We start from the raw sequence: 12,382 nt of genomic DNA, 5'->3' as shown, positions 1-12,382 counted from the left end.
GTTTTGTGCTGGAAGGGGTGCTGCTCCTCTAGGATACCATGGACCCTGAAATAAGATCAGGTGGCAATGTGGAGCCATTCCTGAGGAAGATGACATCCTTCCCTGTTGCTGCATGGAAACAAGCAATGAAGACTTCGGCTCTCACTGTTTTGCCTACCAGGTACATACTTTTCTGTGACCCATAGCGGGAAGGTCAAATGCAGCTGACCAAACTGATCTTTATAGCGGAAACGTGAGTTCAGCTCCCTGCATTGCATCCGCATCATAGATGGCACCACGCGTGACATAGAGCTGAAGGGCAGGTCCCACAACCCCTCACCATGACACTGAACCGTTGCATTCATCCAAAACCGTTGTCCGTCAAGACAGCATTGGCTTTGGAGAGCAGAAGCTGCAGGATTCCTTGGGAAGCCGGGTCGCAGTGCCCGCGGCGAGAGGACACAGGCCGCTCCTCCTCATCGCCCCTCATGTGGGAGCCTGGGGACAACTAACACGGCGCAAAGAGACACCCCCCAGGCTGACCCTTTTCTATGATTTTTATTTTCTTTAAACGTTGTTTCAAAGCATAATTTTGTACTTTCTGCAGCATCCGCTGCTACTTCGCCTCAGTGGTCACCGCCGGTTTCCACTCAGCCGCACGGTGAGCCCCCGTAGGGGGTAGCGGCGCGCGAGGCCCCGCAACGGACGCCGCCGGGGTTTAAAAGGGGCGGGGCGCCGAGCGCGCGAGGCCGCCAGCCAATCAGAGCGGCCGGCCGGCTCGCCCAACCGGCTCGCCCCTTTCTCTTTGGCGCAGGCGGGGCGGGGCGGGGGCTCCCCCCGAGGCCGCTCGGCCGTTACTGGCCGTTGGGAGGGCGGGCCGGCGTGGGGCGGGGCGTGGGGGGGGCGGGGGGCGCGCGCGCCATGCTGATCACGCTCTGCTACCTCTACCTATGGGCGCGCTGGGGGCCTTGCTCGGCCGCGCTCATCCGGCGCACCGTGCGCCGCCTCCACCGCTCCCGCTGCTCCTTCACCTTCTGCTGCTGCGCCGGCCCCCCGGCGCCCCCGGCTCGGCAGCCGCGCGGGCAGGTGCCGCCCGAGGAGCGAGTCTGCCTCAGGATAGGGAACAAAGTCTTTTTCACGGACGAGACGCAGGTACCGCCCCGAGCCGTGGGGCTGAGGCCTGGGAGGCGCTGCGCCCGGCCGTGCCCGGGGGCCGCTCGGGCGGGCAAGCAGCCGTGCCGGGAGCGGCCTCCCGCGTTACCGTGGCAACAGCGAGCCGCCTTCCCCGCCGGCAGCCGGCGGAGCTGCGCGGCCGCCCCTTCCCCCGCGGCGCCCGGGCGCGCCTCCCGCGGCGGGAGGGGAGGGGAGCGGGGGCGGCGCGGCGCCTGTCCCGGCGGCGGCTGTCGTGAGCTGCGGTGGTGGAGGCCGGGGGGACAGGGGAGCAGCGGTTGCGGGGCTTGAGGCTGCGCTTTCTCTTTTGGCGTGTGACAGCGAGCTTGTCAGTGGCGGGCTGGGACTTGTGATTGAAAAAATAACTCGTGTAGCTTCCCAGGCCTGTCACAGCCCTACCTGCCTTGGTAGAAAACCTTACTACAGTTGAAGTTATCTCTCTTCACTACTATAGATTGTTGGCTTAGGGAGTGGGCTGAGGAGAGTTTTTTACCATATGCGTGTAAGCACAGCCATGGCAATAGGAGCACTTAGGAGAACTTGTTAGTATTTCCGTATTAGTGACATACTTTTAGCACATACAAGGCTTTAGTCTAAAAATGTTTGCCATATTTGTGCATTCAAGATTTGTGTCAGAGATTTAAAACGTAGCTGAATCTGTAATGGAGTCTGAATTGAGGTTTTGGTTATGGAGAACTGCATGCTTCTCCCAATACAAAACGTTGTTTCAAGTGAGGAAAATGACACAAAAGCCAAGATCTGTGAAAATCACTTTTTTGCAAATGGACAGTGAGAGAGGAGGGTGGGGTGAGGCTGTCGTAGCCCGTGACAGTGGAAGAAGACTGCCTGAACAGGTTTCACTTGCCATCTTATGAAGTAAAACTGGAAGTAAGCTTGCTTCTGACTTTCAGGCACCCCCCCAAATCATCTGAATTATTTAAATGAATGTTGGATTTGTTAAAATTTGTCACTAAATACCAGAATTCCTGTGGATAAGAATCTCTTGATCTCCTTTTTGCTGATGTCTATATCTGTGTTTGTGGAAATTATCTCAGTTGTTACACATCTTACTTAAATGGGTGTTACTGAAATACACATTTTACTTAAATGGGTGTTGCTGAATTGTATTTATGAAGCATGCCATTGGCTAAGTGCTACTCTTTAAGAAGCAAAGAAGCTTTTCATAAATTCAGTGTGTGAAGAGGATGTTTTCAGTGCAGTGACAGTAAGATCACAAATACTAATGGAGTTTGTTCAAAAATAGTCTTTTTGCTATCTAATGAGCCGATTATTTCGTACTTAAAAGCGATGGTGACAATCTCCGGAATCTCTCACAGGAAAATTAAATACTTAATTCACATTTCGGTAAAGCTCTTAAAAACAAAACCAAATAATTGTCCATGTGTTTAGAGGAGTTCGGCCTAAGTTGGCCTGGATTATGGTTTTGTAAATCATATTTCAACGGATTTATGCTGTTCTTTGCTTCTGCATATTTCTGAAATAGCTTCTCCTTGGTCCTTGCACAGTAAGCACATTTTTTTCTGTCTGCAATATTATTCATGCAGACTGACTTTATAAGCTTGTCAGTTTATTTGTGTTTATTGGGAGTTGGGAAGCCCTCTAGGGAACTGTAGTTTGGCTTGAAGTTTGGCGTAAAGTCAATGCTGTTACTCAAAATGTATTTGTGTCTTAAAAATATGTATTGAGAGTTACCAGTTGCATTTGACTCTGAGAATCCCTGTGGAAGATGCCTGCCATGCTGCACCTCGGTAGGGTGGCATATCAGGGCTCTGATCTGACTGCATTAAAGATAGAGGCTCCATCACTGTGGGGCTCTTTACATTGTCTGTGAACACTGTGAAGAGAAAAAGGTTAACTAGTGTGCTTTTTTGGCCTCTAGAAAGCTAGCTGATCTACTACTTTGCTTTCTGAGTAGGTATAACTGCCTCTGGACTGTGATCAGTAACTTCCTTAAGATAAGATACCAGCAAGTCATAAATCATAACCTGTAAAGTTTATTTTGTTTGATCTTTAATCAAATTGGATGCTTAAGATAATACAAAGCTTCATGAGTTCAGTTCGCTTTCCTGTGGAAGCTAGCAATGTTTACTCTTGCAGCTTCTGTGCTCAGTAAAGCTGGTTCGATTGGCAACCTATCCCCACAGACGTAACATTGTACAGTTTCATTTTAGATGTGGAGTGATGTACACATTTAGTGTGCTATAGGGAAACTCTCTTATGTTTCCACATGAAGTTACTGAAGGTGTGCAAAGCATGTGTTTCTAGTACAGTAGCAGCGAAATACCTATTTCTGATGTTTGCCACTTTTAAAATATGGCAGAAAAATTAAGTTCAATGCAATATCTACGTGAAAGTTGATGTAATATGGTGTAGGATCAGATTATGTATTGAGAAGCTTTGAGGTTCTTAACTGTTCTTTGATCTACTGATTCCATCTATCAAACTTTACTTGCTCATTTGTGAGGACAAGAGAGGGAACCATATTTATAATGTAATGAAGGAAACGTTTGTACAATGGTCTGCTAAGTGGATAGACTACCTTATGGACAAATTTATTTTGAATGAGTTATTTCTTTAACTCTTAACTTAGAGTTACATACTGAATGAGTAATTTTGGTGCAAATGTATGAGGACTTAATATATTTAAAAAAAAAAAGAGGACCCTCTCCTTTTGTTTCAAATATATTTTTAAAGATTTTTCAAATCACTATTTTTTAAGAATTTGTCCTGAGGTTATAGAACTGTCCACGAAATAGAACTGTCGTTATATAACTGGCTTTACAAAGGAAGTCCTGAAACTTTGTAAATTAGGTCTAAAAATTAGACATGTGTAGTATATAGTTCTTGGGTCACTTGTGGCTCACAGGTTGGTTGGTCTTTTGGCAGATGGATGTAGGGACAGCACAGGTGACTTAGCGGTGGGACTGTATGTTTCCTGGAGGATTGTTACCCAACCAGAATGAATGCTGCCCGGACTCCTATCCGGTTAGAGGGGCTGTAGTGACTTACCAGGCAGGCTGTGTGTTGTGACTGCTTTCTCAGTCCCTGCCAAGCAGCAGGCAGTGCCCTTCAGCCACCAGAACTGAGACAGCAGGGCCATGGGTTTGTGTAGTCAGGGAGAAGAGGGAAGAAAGGAAGAGGCAGGGTGAATGGGAAAGGAGGATCGGGTTGAATGAGGGATGTTGCTGGTGGCAAATGGCCCACAACAGCCACAGTGCCAATGGCATAGTGGTCTTGCAGCCCGCTCACTTGTGCACTCTTCCTGTAAAGCTGAAAGCTGGAGGCTGAGTTGGCTTAGAAGCTTGGTTGTCGCTTTTAGTTTTACCTTTGATGTGTTCCTGCTTAATAGTTCAGACCTTTACCCCTTTTTTTGGCTCATGGGAAGTGTGAAATGGTAGAAACTCTTCATGTAAGGGCTGAAGGGTCAGATTTGAATTTAGGCTGGGCAAAATTTAAAAATTAATTATTAAATCAGACATTTGCTATACAGACTTATTTTTCTTTCCTGTCTCTTTCAGTTCCTTGATGACTTAAATAGATGGAGTCTGCTTCTCATTTGTCCTTTTATTTATCCTGATAAGTTACTTAAAGCAGAACATATAGCTTTTGTGACAGAAAGCATTTCAGCTCAGACAGATAATTTGCAGAAAGTACCTGGCTCTTCAAAAGAGGTAAGTAATTCTCTTTGTTTCTTGCATAGAAAGTAGTACAGATGGGTCATTGGTAGGTATAAACCTAAAACACTTGAAGGAAAAAAATCAATGGCAGATAGATTTTGTATGTTTATAATGTCATTGTGAATAAAAAGGTAATCTCTTCCTTAAAATGAATCACCGTTAATACTCTAGTTCTATTTTATGCTTCAGATAGACCCATACAAATTCTATTGAGATTTTTTTAGTAGCACACTTCTCTGGCTGCGGATGGGAACTGCAGAATTCCAACGTGACTTTGGATAAGGCATGTATGGTTAAATACACTGAATAGGAAAAAAATGCTTGAAAGCTGTCATACTAAGGTAGATCAGAAGTCTTTTTAGCTCAGTATCCTGTCTCTGACAGTAGCTGAAACAAATGCCTCAGTAAGAATATACAGAGCAAGCATATGTTAAGATTTCTGAAAAGCTCTTCAAACCTCCAGCCAAGTGGTTGTAAAAAGTTGTAATTGAAATAGAAGTCTCTCTTGGAAGCTTCCTTTCATTGTGACTTATAAGTACAAGTTGAAGTATTATACATTTGGATAATTTTGACAGTCTACAGAAGTAAGGCCAAAATCAAGCTTTTAATCTCTTTGCTTTTCTATAAAATGCAGTGGGGGAATGGCAGTACATCTTGGTCGGAATTTTATAAACTGTGTTTGCCTTTTAATGTGTAATACTTACGAAATGTTATTGAGGCATGATATAAATTAAATTAGTACTGAAATCCTTATGGCAAGCATACTTACAAAATGTTCATGTCCTAGAAACTTAGAAATCTAAAAAGTGTCTTCTCCACTACGATATTGAAAGTGCAAAGATGTAGATTTAAAAGATGTTCTAAAACTTGAATTACTGAATATATAGCATCTCTAAACAGATTATGCATAAAAATAGTATCCAGACCCTATCAAAACTTACTATGAACTTGAGATAACGTCTCTCTCTCCCCTAAATTTTGTTGGTTTTATAACTTTTCCCTCACATGAGGAATGCTTGCTGCCTAGGCGTCTCACCTTGGATGCAGGTCTGAAGGGGGTGAAAGGTTGTAACCCAAAGCAAAAGATAAACTTACCTTGCAGGGAGGAAAAATCTTCTAAGTGGTACAGATTGTCATAGTTCCTTCCTAAGGTGGTCAGCTGTTGTGTGTGCTGTATGCTCTCTGTAGTGAAGAGGGCAGAATGGACCTCATTGCCTACTGAAAAGAGGAGAAATGGAAAGACGTGCATGGTAGGATATCGCTGGGTAGGCAATAATAAAACCTCTGGCCTGGTCGCTGGGGTACCATAAAATCGACAGAGCCCTCCCATTAAACAGGCAATGCCACAAGCTAGGATCACCACCTGGGGGCAGTCAATAAGGTGTCTTCCTGAATGGCCCCTGCTTAGCACCCTACAGGGCCACCTGTCATTCTTGCTTTTTGGCATCAGGTTTCAAACTCCTTTTTGAGTTAAAGGAAACCTGTCACATAAACAGGTGCATGAGGCCTGTCCGTTTCCCTGGATGAGGAACATTTTTTCCAGGCCACTTGTTCTGGGAGATGATCTAGGAGTCCTCTGCTGGAGTGAACATTGAGAGCAGAGTGGTTGGTAAATAGTCTTATCCAACTTGAGTGCAGGAACAGAGGGACAGATTAGGAATGGGCACAATTCCATATTTGTGCATGCAATCAAATTTTCAGTACCTTCACCCTCCATGGAGGCCTGTCAAGTCTAGAACAGAGCATGCTTTTGGAGCATGTTAGTCTTTGCCCTCTAGAGGAATGATATCCAGGTGAAGTGCCACATCAGGCGAAATCATTATCTCCGTGAAGCTCGGAGTGTTAGGACTGGAGGCACTGAAAGCTTGTTGAGAACTCTGAGACCTTTTCTGCTGAAGTCCTCTGATCCTGCTTCCACTGGCCTCATGTTTCCTTGGAGCACACAGGAAGTAGCCACATTAGCTGGTTTGTAAATATTTTTATTGCCTTTGATATAAGACTGTGGAATCTATCCAGGTGGGCCCTACTTCTAGGAGATAAACTAGATGGGATACCTGCTGTGCTCTCTACATTGTTTCAAAGTGCACCTTGGGAGCGCTGGGCCAACTCAGACAGAAGGCTAAGGGAGATTTTATGTTTTTACTTTACCTTTTTTTCTGTAGCAGAGAGGTCCACAAAAACATCTGAGTTGAAGCTCTAGCTTGTTGTTCTTTTGGGGTTTATTGTTCAGCGGATTTTTAAAATCTTGTTGGTTTTGTTTGCATTTTCTTTAGAATGGAAAATGTTTGCATTCTTATGTATACATTAATAATTAATTTGATTTGTCAAGCTCAAAAGCGATAGTCCAGGCAAAAGACCAAACCTAAAGCTGGTTTATGTCCCCAGCGTTAGCCGCATACAGCTGTTTTATTTTGTTTATTGTTCTTCTGTGCACACGTCACTTCTAACGAAGTGCTTTTAATTCTGCTACCTCTGGCAGCCAGCTGTTGACATAGACAGGGGCTGTAAGAACAGATTGCTCCTGTGACCTATGGTAATTTCTAGACAGAAAAGCTATTCTTTGTAGGGCTATCAGTGATCTGTGACTGGTTTCTGTTGAAACTGAGGTGGACCCAGAAAGCAGGAGTATAAATAATTTCTCATCTCTTACTAAGAGCTGGCCTTTCATTTTGTATTCTGACAGAATTTTGATGAAGATTTCTAGTCATAGCAGGAAAGCTTGGCCTGTTTGAAAATATTTTCTGAGGTTTTTTGTTATGTTGTGAAGCAAATGGAGTGTTGCCTGAGCAGGATTACAGGTCATATGTCTTGGCAACAGCCTTACTTTGTGAGGTTCTCTTGTGTATTCGATTTATTTGCGCTGGACAGCAATAACTACCTTTTACTTGTTAGCATGTCTAATGTTTTACTTGGTGCCACGAAAAAAAAACTCAAGAGCATCAATATATCCTCCTCGCAGTTTCCAGGTGACATGTGGATGTTACCAGCTTGTGCCTGTTCTCTGGGTAAGAAAGGATATCTAAATACGGTGTGAGTCTCTTACCCTTCACCATAGAGAGCAGCCCAGAGTCATACGCTCAGGAAAATAGAGAAGGAAGCTGGTATCCTATCTCATAAATGTACCTGCCATGTTTGTCACTGGTGATCGTGAATTGCCAACAGTTAGCAGCAGGCCCTTAGAGTTTTACACCTTATGACTACAATTGGAGACTTCCATTCCAGCTGTGGATGTTGTACCAATATACTAAACACAGTTGGGAATACCCTTCCATCTGGAAAGTGATGGTGTTGTCCAGGTCATCACTCAAGGCAGCTGATTGGGGCAATTCTGGCTGACGTGGTCACAGACTTCCCCAGTGACAGTGGAGTGAAGTCTGACTGATGCTCCAACTACAGTGATTCAAATCTATCAGGGTCTGGTATAGCATCTTCCAGAAGGAGATTTTGTTCTGCTTTGGAACTGGTCAATACTAGTGTGCCCAGAAATATATCCTGTAACTTTGTAGCTGGTATTTCTTTGTGGTACAGTTGTGGAGATGACCATTCAGAAGATCCTGGAGGTAGAAACTCGCTGTTGTTGCTTTTACTAGTGAGTGGTTGTTATGTCCAGGAGTTCAGGACCCAAGTGATACATCTGTCATGAATCTGAGGGCTGGCTCTCACCAGCTGTGGGTTCTGGTGTGGCTGGTTTGAAGCTGTTACTTGCTCTTCTGTTACAGAGTTGGGAGTTTAACCTGTAAGTTAAAGCATGCAGCTGACCTTGTGGTAAACACCAACACACTGCCCACACACTGCTATCTTTTTCTCTTTTTGAAACTGAGTTTGTTCACTAAGGATTAGTATGGGTGATGTATCAGAAGATGCCAAGCCAGTTTTCTTTTTAGATGTTCAAAGGCCGCCAATATGGGTATGGACTGGATGGTCTCATTTGGGTTGCACTGATCAGAGGCTGTCTTTGAGAATGACTTAGAAAGGAGACGCGACCATTAACGTTGTATGAAATCTGAGTTTCTTCTTTCTTCTTGTTCCCTTGGGAAATACTGTAAAGTCAAAAGTTGGAAATAGATTCTTTTGGATACTATGTAAACCACTTAACTGCAGCAGAAAAAACGTAAGTTTAGCTGATAGTCTAATTATGAACAAGTAAAATATCCAAGAGCTCACCCTCATTTTGTGCATTCAAAAGAAGTGTTTTTTCTTACTGTGTTTAATCAGTGTGTTACATCTTGTGTGTAGTGATAAAAGGGTGAACTTCCTGAAGGTGGTTTGGTGATGACAGCATCAAAGTGCTGGAGTTGCTCTGTGGGAATTGTGCTTTGTCTCCCAGTATTTGGAACATGCTACATGGCGAAGGCTAATTTTTTTTAGGTCATGAAAATAGGTGGTGCTTCATTGTCTCTAAAAACGCCTTTACAGGAGAACGATTGCTTTGTGTATCCTATAAAGGATAAAGGCTGTGCTATCAGTCACATAATTTGTACTGAAATTGGGTGCCTTATTTGGTTTTTGCTTTCAGAATTGACTCTTAAATCACTGTTTGTCAGTTGTCTGAATATTGTTTTGTTAGGTACTGTTGTTTTATAAACATAAGGTTTAAAAGGGGTCATTTTCAATTATGAGATGACAGATTTGAGATGACAGCAGGCAGATTTGTAGTCTTTATTAATGTGCCCCCCTTTCAGAAGGAAACCAAAACTCTTTTCACTTTTCTACCATTTGTGGCTTTATAATTAAACTTGAAACTTCTTCTCCAAGATGGTACAGCTGTGTAGTTTGGGTTTAACAAACCTTCTTGAAGAAAAACAAACCCAAGTGTGTCACTCATAATGCTGCTTTTCTGGAGAATGGGATTTTTCATGTAGATAAGCAGCTTGAATCTTCCGTGTTTAGTTAATGCTTCTGATAATGTGTACTTTTATTAAATCCTAGTAGTTTACTTTTGCTCTTTTTATCAGCATTCTTTTTAGAATTTGTGCTGAAAGCCATGTCTTGGAAATAAATACAAATAGAATTTTACTTATAGAATGTGATAATGCTCTCCTCCATTTTGTGTGTTACTTGAAGCTTTTATAGCCTTGATCTTTGGGAAGGATGTATTTGTACTCCCAATTTGCTTTCAACACTTAGTGTGGATGTTGCTTTGTTTACTTGTCTCAGGACTGAATCTTGTAGCAGGTATTGCTTGCTACACAACCCTTCCTCAGTAGGCTCTTTTGGTTGTATTCAGTCTCATACATTGACCTTTGTAGTCATGAAGGGTGCACTTTTGTGTGAAAGGAACTGTCAACTGAAAGCCTTCTCTAGTTGAGATGTGTTGTCTCATGATACTATTAAATGTAGCAGTTGTTTTAAACACATCAGGCATCACAGAAACAAGTCTTAAAAGCTATTCTGCCAATTTAGTGTTCTATAATCATAGTAGCTACTTTTTTTTTTTTTTTTTTTAAAAAATACTTTCTTTAAAATTACTTCCAGCCCTTGGGTTTGCCAGTTGTACCATTTTGGTTTGATAACGTTCCTCTGTTGGCTCTGCTTACTTTTGTGCTGCTTTTTAATAGCAGAATCCTTCAGGAAGGAGGGGCAGTTTTTATTTGCAGTTCATCTTGCAGACTCATAGTACTGTTGGTATTTTGATATTTTTCTGTAACCTTTTCAAACTGAAAAACATGCATATGCTTTATTCTAGATTGTGAAGTGGTCAGACTATTGTTCACCGTTGGCCTATAAACCTGGTGAGCCTTATAAGTTAATTGCTGAAGCAAGTGTAGATAATTTCAGTAACCTTGGAATAGCATTCATGGAAGACAGGCTTCAAATGGATAATGGAATGGTACCACACAAGATTGTTTGTAAGTATCTTCACAAATTGTTTTTAATGGTAGAACATGTTTGTTTCATAGTTATATTAGGACTGTGCATAGTCTTTATACCTACAGAAAAAAAACATGCTTTTATTTTGGCACAATGTTTTCTTCCTGTTGTCATTCTAGCCAGTTGACCACTCTGTAGCACTACCATATTTTATACTGAACACCGTCAAATATAGAGATCCTTGAAAAGTTAGACCACTTTTTGAGTGAGTTTCTTTACAGAACATCTTACAAATGAAACAACAGAAATAACAGAAAAATGGATCAAAAGATTTTTTTATAAAACCCCCTCTCTTTCTTTAATGCCTCATAAGCTACTGCCTATAATTAACCTTAGTGTTATGAGATCTCCAAGTATCCAAGATGGTGTTTAACCTTTTGCAAATGCATGAATGTATAAATGTCACAAAAGTGAATTTGGAAAATATTGTTTCTTTAGTCTTGTCTGTTAGATTAATTAATCTATTTGAAAAAAAAATACAGAAGGTTTTAGGCAAATGTTTTCTTTTTTTCAGATTTGAAATAAAAGTGTATTCAAAGCTAAACATAGGTTGAGAACAATTGCTGTGGCTTGAGCATCTTAATCCTTTATATCACTGAGAGAAAAGCTCACAGATGCTTTCTAAACAGGGAGAGGAATAACCAGGGGAAAGAGAGTGGTGCCATTGCTAATTGAATTTTGAATTTTTCGTGGGTGGTTTATTTCTTTAGAGGGTGATTTTAATGATATCAAAACTATAAGCCATTGTCTCCTCATTAGTTTAACAGTTTCAGCTAAGGCAGGGAGGGAGTTCATGGCTAATTCCACAGAGAGAAGGACATAGTTGTGGTTGCACTTGTAACACTATTCTTAAGTAGAATTGTTGTCTGGGCTGTGGGAAGTCCAAGCTTCACCTCCCTTTGCTGCATGAGATTTGAACTTCTTTTTTCCAGCACTGTTCTAAAAGTCCCATAATACGCAGTCTGTAGGGTATTGTAGTGAGCTCTCAGGGAGTAGAGCCACAATTTTTTTTTTTTTTGTGTATGTGTGTGTTCAGCAACAGTCCAATTTCTTCCTGCCTAGTTGTGTCTTCTCAGCTGTGTTGACAAAACTATGGGTCACGTAGAATAATAAAATAATGATTTTGGACTACAAAAAAATCCTCTTCCCTACCCTGCCCCACCCTCCAAAAAAAAAAAAAAAGAGGGTTGGGTGTTTTAGTTTGGGTTTTTTGTGTTTGGTTGTGGGGTTTTTTTTGTTTGCTTGGTTGATTTTTTTTATGTAGATCATAGTGCATTGGCAGAAGTCAGGGAATGACAAAATCGAGAACAGCTAGCGAGGGTGCAAGAGGGTAGGAATATGCTCACAAGTATATCTGATGTGAAACTGTCTCTTGGTGCTGTTCTGCACAAATATTCACGCAAGGAGGGGATGGAAGCTGAGAGAGTGCCGTCATTTACTTTTCAGAATGTTTGCTGACTCATTTTGCTTCAGGTACTGTGTGCATGCTAGAACTGCTCCAGGAGAACAGGCTGTTGGAGGCTGTTGATAGAATAGCATACAGGCTGGTAGCTGTGAAATTCTCCCGGCATGTGAAAAAATCTTGCTTCAAATTTCTGCTCCAAACCAGGCAAAGGGGATATAGTTTCAAGGGACTGCAAGTGTTGTTAAGCAAAGAAAGTGAT

General features: G+C 42.3%; 1 protein-coding gene across 2 annotated transcripts in view; it reads left to right on the top strand.

Moving 5' to 3' along the window:
* The first annotated feature begins 900 nt into the window (after positions 1–900).
* Positions 901–12,382, top strand: part of HLCS (holocarboxylase synthetase) — a 124,161-nt gene continuing 112,679 nt past the window's right edge. For both annotated transcript variants that reach the window (XM_075172412.1, XM_075172418.1), the window contains exons 1-3: positions 901–1,131; positions 4,689–4,841; positions 10,534–10,696. In XM_075172412.1, coding sequence (XP_075028513.1) covers positions 901–1,131; positions 4,689–4,841; positions 10,534–10,696 — 547 coding nt within the window. The remainder of the gene's footprint in view (positions 1,132–4,688; positions 4,842–10,533; positions 10,697–12,382) is intronic.

Source organism: Calonectris borealis, chromosome 1 (genome assembly GCF_964195595.1).
Source record: "Calonectris borealis chromosome 1, bCalBor7.hap1.2, whole genome shotgun sequence".
Classification (NCBI taxonomy): Eukaryota; Metazoa; Chordata; class Aves; order Procellariiformes; family Procellariidae; genus Calonectris; species Calonectris borealis.
This window is presented reverse-complemented; position numbering and strand designations above follow the sequence as displayed.